Source organism: Poecilia reticulata, linkage group LG3 (assembly GCF_000633615.1).
Source record: "Poecilia reticulata strain Guanapo linkage group LG3, Guppy_female_1.0+MT, whole genome shotgun sequence".
Lineage (NCBI taxonomy): Eukaryota > Metazoa > Chordata > Actinopteri > Cyprinodontiformes > Poeciliidae > Poecilia > Poecilia reticulata.
This window is the reverse complement of record NC_024333.1, coordinates 13724084-13731867: the sequence shown is the minus strand read 5'-3', so window position 1 is coordinate 13731867 and position 7784 is coordinate 13724084. Positions and strand designations below refer to the sequence as shown.

The 7784-nt window shown below is 38.0% G+C and overlaps 1 protein-coding gene across 12 annotated transcripts in view; it reads left to right on the top strand.

Moving 5' to 3' along the window:
• The window catches only part of cemip (cell migration inducing hyaluronidase 1), a 228577-nt gene that overhangs the window by 74665 nt on the left and 146128 nt on the right, over positions 1 to 7784 (top strand). For all 12 annotated transcript variants that reach the window (XM_017303981.1, XM_017303972.1, XM_017303973.1 and 9 more), the window contains one exon: positions 7424 to 7494. In XM_017303981.1, the coding sequence (XP_017159470.1) occupies positions 7424 to 7494 (71 nt within the window). The remainder of the gene's footprint in view (positions 1 to 7423; positions 7495 to 7784) is intronic.

Below are 7784 nucleotides of genomic sequence, written 5' to 3'. Positions count from 1 at the left end.
TGAAAAGGTGTAAAATGTTGTAACTGTAATTAAAGGTCACTGATGTTGTGTTGAAGGTAGATGGTAGGTGGAAGGACAGGGGAAAAGAGGAACTGATAGGAGAGCAGAGGTGACCAATAATCTTAATCTTAAACATATTTTAAAGGAAGGCAAATAGATTTTTTCTCCCCAATTTTAATCTAGCAAATTAAAAGCTAATATGCAGTGGTGGAGAAAGTACTCAAAAAATGTACTTAAGTAAAAGTCAAAGTACCACATTAACATTTTACTTAAGTAAAAGTAAAAAGGTGCTGGCTTTTAAAAATACTTAAGTATTACAAGTAAAAGTACTCGCTGAATGCATTACCTAATCGCTAATATCATTAAGTGTACCGATCGTATTTAATTTTAATACATCAGAAATGTGCCATTTTAATTAACACTACCACAGATTAAACGTGTTCTTATTGTGTTTATTCTCTGCAACAGTTTAGACTTAGATATGTGATTCTATGAATCATAATTTTAGGGATGGAAACATCTTGTTTCCTGTCCTAACACAGCATGAACTTCATTAGTGACATTTATTTAGAAAGAAATCCAACTGAAAGGGGATGGAAAGAAGGTGAGGGGAGGCAACCAAGGAGCCATGTAGCAGAGTTGTAGTCAAGACCACCAAACCCGAGAAAAAGACCAGCGCCCTGTGCTACATGACACAATAAAATTAAGTTTACCTATCAAAATTGGATCTCAGATTGATCTGAAAGATCCACATTCCCATAAAAACACCTAGATATTAAATACTTAGAGCTGAAATATATTTAACCAGTATTAGTTAAAACTCATTTCATTCTGTTTTGCTTTTATCGCTGTGCTATAATCCGCAGAGGTCTCCTGCCATCCCTAGAAAAATAACGCCCTGGGCGGTTGCCCATATTGCCCATGTCAGAAACCACAACTGAAACATTGTAATTAACGGTAAATAACGTTCAACTGTCCAACGGCACAACAAGTAACCAAGCAGAAGGAGCACCGTGACTGTTCTCACCATAGACATTAATACATAGACGCCTCATGCAGCGGGCCGGCCCGTTGCAGCGATACGTAACAGCGTCCGCCATATTGAATGTGGAATATGTGCCAGTAGCTAATACAAGTGAATGGACCGAACTTTATAAAGTGCCGTTCTACAAAGTATTTTAAGTTAAAAACTTAAAATACTTTTTAAATATCACGTCCACAGCGCTTACCTTTCTTCAAGCTTTCTTTCCAAGTGACGCTAAAATTTGGACGAAGTCTCACCGTCTGTGGAAGCGAAGCTGCTGATTTTACATGCCATTGACACATTTTCTCTCACACATTAATATATTTGGCAATCAAAGAAATTACTAAAGACAGAGTTTCTAACTTTTGATGTGATTATTTAATTGTTTTGGGGCATTTCTGAATAAAGAGCACAATGTTTAATTTGATAGAAATGATTCTGATAATTTTTATATTGAAATTGATGAACGGACACATTTTTACAGTGTTTTATTGAAGAATATATTTACATAATTTAATGTACATTTAACATTTCCAAACAAGAAACAAATAATTTTCCTGTATTTATTTTTATACGTTATTGAGAAATGACTTTTGATTTATAAATCAGTCATTGTCAAACATTAAAATACATATTTTTCTTACTTTTTTCCAGAGAATAAATATTTATTACAGTATGTCAACTCTGCTATTGACAGCAAAGAGTGAAAATAATTCTAGCAGAGTAAATTATTTTTATTTCATTACATAAGCTGTATTAATACACTAATACTTCGGATTGAGATATTAAAAAATACACAGAAAGTGAAAGAATAAAACATGTATTTATTATACTGGAACACTGGTCACACTGGGAGAACTCAATGACTTCTGAGATGACCTGGTTCACAGGCTAAAGCCAAGAAGAAAAGAGAAATTATCCTAAAGTGTAATAGAAAATACATAAATGTTTCCTTCACATTCATAAAAAGACATTTTCAGCATGTTGGGCTCTGACTCGTAGCATCTTTATAGCTAAATACCGACATGGTGAAGCTGAGCTGGAAACAGACTGAAGACCAGCAGCTCCATCTCTGATCCTGACTGACCTTTACTCACTAAATCCTCTGGTTTTTAACTAACTTCTACTCTAAACAGCGGTTTTTCATCAACTCTCTCATTAGAAAACAGTATGAAAACGTTAGCTGCTATGCTAACAATCAGTGGTTACTTCGGGCCAATTTAGCTACATAGGAAATATTTCTCGGTTGTTTCTGGCTGCAAAGTCAAGTAATTCTGATCTTTCATCCTTACCTGGGGAAGGTAATCCTAATGAATCCAGTTTGTTTCGTAAAACGGTTGAAACACACAGCACAGGACTTGAGGAGCTCCGATCGCCCTGCTGCTACATAGAAGATGGTGGACGCTGTTACGTAGGACTCAGCGCTCCATGAGGCGTCTACGTATTGATGTCTATGGTTCTCACCCTCCCTCCCACTGTGAGGTTTGTCACCATGACAGGAGACGAAATCGGTCAATGAGCATGCTCTGCGTTCATACGTTCAACTTTTACTTATTCGGCGATTAAATAAATGTGTGTGTCTGTTTGTCTGTCTATATATAGCTACTGCGGTGTACACAAGAACAAAGAACGGCTCTCAGTGAGGCTTCAGTCCTTAGTACTTAGTAAAGATCCGTCCAGAAGAATCGGATCGTTCCTGAATGTCATATCACTGTATTGCAGACTTTGGTCACAGCGTTGTTCCATATATGCAACACCTCCGTCAACACACAATAATTCAGCGCATGAGTGACAACTTTTTTTCATGCTAGATGCAACACATGTCTCTGTACAGCTAGCTTTGCTAGCATCACGTCCACAGATCTTACCTTTCTTTAAGCTTTCTTTCCAAGTGACGCTAAAAGTTGGACGAAGTCCCACCGTCTGTGAAAGCGAAGCGCTGCTGATTTTACATGTCGCAATATATTATGATTTATGCAGCTATTATGGATTAGACAGACATCTCCCGCTCAGAAGAATCCACTGCACATGTCTCAGAGCCGCGTGCGAGTAAAGGTGGAGGCGATGGATGCCAACAGACACGTAAGTCACGTTGTGCTTGGATTTTACGGCGCCACCTTAAATCCCTGAACTTCACATTTTAACGGAAAAAGCTCAATGCGACTTTGATGTAACGAGTAACGCAACAGTTTTGTATAAAAAACCGGGGAATGGCGGCGCTTTTGACATTTCTCTAACATTTGGAAAAATGGTTTACTAATTTTATCATTACTCCGGTTATACTTGGCCTATTAACACAATTTAAAAACTGGTGTGTAGTTTATAATGTGCACTTTAAGCTCAAGTTGAAAGTGAGACTGAGGGAGGCGGAGTCTCGCTGCTATGCCGTAACAAACTAGATGTTAAAAAGAGCTATAAGGCTATGGACCCCTATGGTTTAACGGATCGATACTCGCGGATGAAAAATTGATACTTTCCGAGGGCGGAAAATATCGATATATATCGCCGAATCGATTTATTCATACAGCCCTAGTGGATTCTTGGAGACTCCCTGTTATACTCAGCCCCGGCTCCAGATGAACGGGGGAAAATCAACTTTGTTGGGGGAAAAATTAATCGTAGCTGAACATAGGCGACACCAGTATCCCACAATCTACTTGTTAACAAGCTTAAGGTGCTGTACTGCTATTAGGTAGTCATATTTTAGCTAACATTACCTGCATTCAACAGTATTACTCAACAGTCAGTTAGTTTGGGGGAAAACTGTGAAAAGTTCTTTGCGTTTTGCTGGTTTTCTGCCATGATTCTAACTCACCTGCGTAGCTCTGCACAGCAGCAGCAGGTCTCCTTCACTGCGGCACAGGTCTAAACCCAGTGAAGGCAGCTCAGAAAAACAGGTTACGACATGTTAATAGATTAAACAGTTTTAGCTGCTGATAAAAGTGACAGAGGAGCATTTGACACTGTAATAACTGAATGACATCTTTATAATTGTTGCTACTAATTTAACTTTATTTGAGGTAATAGTTAATATTAATGACATAGTTTTTGGAATTGTATTAACACTTAATGACATCTTCATAACTGTTGCTACTTGTTCCACTTGATGTAAAAGGGATTTTTATTGACTCTGTTATTAAATCATTTGACAGTGTAATAAAGCTTAATGAAATCTTTATTATTGGTCCTACTTGTTTTTCTTTATTTCAGGTAGTGGAAATATTTTTACTGTTTTGTTTGACAGTGTAATAACACTTAACATTATTATGACTACTATTATGATAAATGTTGATTCTTGGTTAATGTCAAGATGTCATAACGACATTTGGAATAATGTCAACTTTGTATTAAAAGTGTCATGATTTACCAAATGACATTTAATGACAACAGTCATAAATATTCATAAAGACTTACCCATGTTCATGACAGGTGTTGTGCTATATTCATGACAGTGTCATGACAGTCTTATTTACACCTCATCAAATAAAGTGTTACCAAATATTTTAATTTATGTATGCTGAAGCCATCAAATCAAATTTAGCAGCATTGATAATCTCAATAAATAAATGCTACATATACCTGTGGTCTGTGTTAAAATATTAGGATTTATGGGGCCCCTGAAGGCCTGGGGGTCCGTTAGAACTTCTGACTTAATTTGGATTAAATAGAAGTGCAAATAATTGATATTAAATCTAATTGTATTTTTTGATTTGCTGTTGGTTTAGATAGCATTTTACTGGCAATGTTTTCCCGTAACATATAATTACCCAGAAATATTTGTACATTTCCTGTCTACTTAACATCTTTTAATACAAAGAGATGTCCACATGGTGGACCGCCTCGGCGCCCTTACCACCGGGCTTAACAAGTTTTCTGGAGGAAACCCTGCTCCTCATACACTGAGTAAAAGTATAGAAAACAAACAAGCAGACCCAACATGCATGGCATGCATGCTACTGGTTCTGTGAAATTGAATAGTTTACATCATGCTCTTCAGCTCCACCCTCCAGCATTGACTGTTAACAGGCCTGGGAAGGTGTGTAGACAAAAGCTTTCATAGGCTAGCTTTTGTCTGGCTTATCTAGCAGGAAATTCCGTATTTTCCGCACTATAAGGCACACTTAAAAACCTTCAATTTCCTCAAAAGCCGACAGTGCGCCTTATATATGAACCAACATTGAACCACAACAGGTCTAGCAACTAAGGTAAGCAGCAGCCGACTTCATTTTCGCCCGTAGAAGAAGTGCGCGGTGCATGCTGGGATAGTTGTCAGAATGCTGGTTTGTTAATAAAGTTTGATAAAAGCCAGGGGATCGGGGGAAGAGAGACAGAGACTGCGGCGGCAGCGTGTCGGTTGGTCTGTGTTACCCAGAAAGCAGTTGGGCACAATATCGCAACACCGACACCATGAGTGAAACAATGACTGGGGCAGACTACTATATAAAGTACTCGGGGACCATTTCTTTACAAATGTGGATGTGTAATAATAGAGTACGGAACAAATTGGTAACCCAAACTGAAGCGTCTACTCTATGTGCCTTATAATGCGATGCGCCTTTTATATGAAAAAAGTTTTTGGTTTGGGAATCTGGTAGCTGCCCTTGAGGGGGGGGGGAGGGGGTACTGTTGTGATCTATGTTTTTTATGTATTTATTTTCAAGTTTTTCTGTGTTTATTAGTCTGTTCCCCTGTGAGTATCTGTGTCTTCCCTGTTTATTGTTCCCAGCTGTGTCTAGTTCCCTGATTACCCTCCCTGTGTATTTAAACCCACCTGTTGTCTTCGTCTCATTTCGGGTCTGTTATGTGCTTCGGGCACATTATCATTTTTGTCTATTTCTTTTCCTTGTTTTCTTATAGACTTTAGTTGAATGACCTTTTGTTAATCTATTTTGGAGTTTGGATAATTCCCTTTTGGTTATTTAATTACGTTAATTTTTGGCGCTGTTGGTCCGCCTATAAATAGGCTGGCTTTCGGCATGTTGGGAGTCCCGCCATCTTCTTTCCTGAGCTCCGCCTTTTCCACTCGTTTCCGCTCGCTCCACCCGCGCGGTGCGCGGACATCCAGTCGCTGTGGGCCGCAGCTGACTTTCCAGTCTGCCATGCGGTATTTCTGTTAGCCTTTGGTTGCTATTCTTGTGATTTTGGCCTGGTGGGACCGGTTGTCCTGTTTTCGATCTTTCTTTTTATTAAATTCTTTTTTGCTTTAGTCCGGTACCAGTAGGGGCTTCGACGGCCCTGTGTAGGGTCGGCCCCCTGCTGTACCGTTTTGTTCTGTTTGATCGGCTCACCAGGTCCAACTTTCTGTTAATACTTTTGGGGTTTTGTTTTTCTTTACTTTTTGGAACACGGGATCTGAGGGCCTTAACGCYATTTTCTTCACAGAAAATCAGAAGAAGCTGAMYTAAGAAAATCAAAGTGAAGAGAATTTATAAATAAAACATTTTGTTAAACCCTCATCTTTTTGTCTCGTGTCCTCAAATATGTTGTGCCCTTGGTGGACGTGACAGGGTCCTCGTTGTGTAACATTCTTGCTGCCTGTGTTCCGTTCTGTGGGTTTTCATCATCATCCTCATCCTGGGTCTGCCTGCGTCCTCCCTCGCCACTCTACCTCCGCAAATCATGACACCCACTGAACTTTAGTGGACTGAGGGAGAGAAACAGAGGCTATATCTTGGTGAAACCACAAGGATTACCTTAAGTGAAAATACAGAATTTTCATTTTAACTCAGTTTAAGAAAGTCTGTCATACCATGATCCTTGTCAATGACCTTGTCTGTGCATATGCAGTCTCTTGTCAACTAAAAGGAAGAAAAGGTGCCTCATACCTCACCATAAACATTCAGTGAACTTTTGCAGACAACGATGACTTGTAGTCATTACATTAAAGACTACCCAGGCACAAGTAATGATAAAAATTCACTTTATTTTGCTATACACGTATGTACAGAAGATAACATCAGTAAAACTTTCATTAGAAAAATTTCAATGGGAATTTGCATCCGTTTTAATGCTGTTTATAAATAGAAAATTATTTAACAAATTTAAGAAAAATGTTAAATGTAATATATTACAATTATGGCAGACAGACAAAAAGTACATTTTATTAAATGTTTCGTTTTTAAAGGGGAGGTATATAAAATCAACTTTAGTAGTAATCTTTTAATTTTGCCAACATGTTTGTTTTAATGGGAAGTAATATTAACATTTGGAGTGGCCAAAATCTCAACATGCACATGTCTACAAGCACAAACATGTGCACACCTTTTTATTTTTTTTGCATGCATGTGTATACGCTTTTGTTGGCCTCTACCCACTTGTCTTTATGTGCATTAAATTTATATTTTACTTGAATATTTATTGTAATTTCTTGTGTTTTGGCTTATTTCTTTTCTTTTACAGAGATCCTTGGACCTTTATTGTCAAAAAAGGTCACCCTTCTTCTGCTGTGGAGGATCACACAGTCTATAAAGGTAGGAATCAATTTAAAATGTATGCCTCATTTCTGTAGCTCATGATCAAAGTGATCGACATTGAATTTTAAAAAATAATTTTTTTACATCCATATGGAAAAGACAGTAATTGTTATAAAAATAGTTTTTTACATGTTTGTTAAAACTGCCGCTATGTTATAATAATAATATGAGACAGATTATCTGTGAAAAAATCAACCTCCTCTGCTTTTTCCCAGTGCAGAAATACAACACTTGGTCAGACACACACTATCAGAGCCAGGAGGATGTTCTCAACACTGTCAATCATG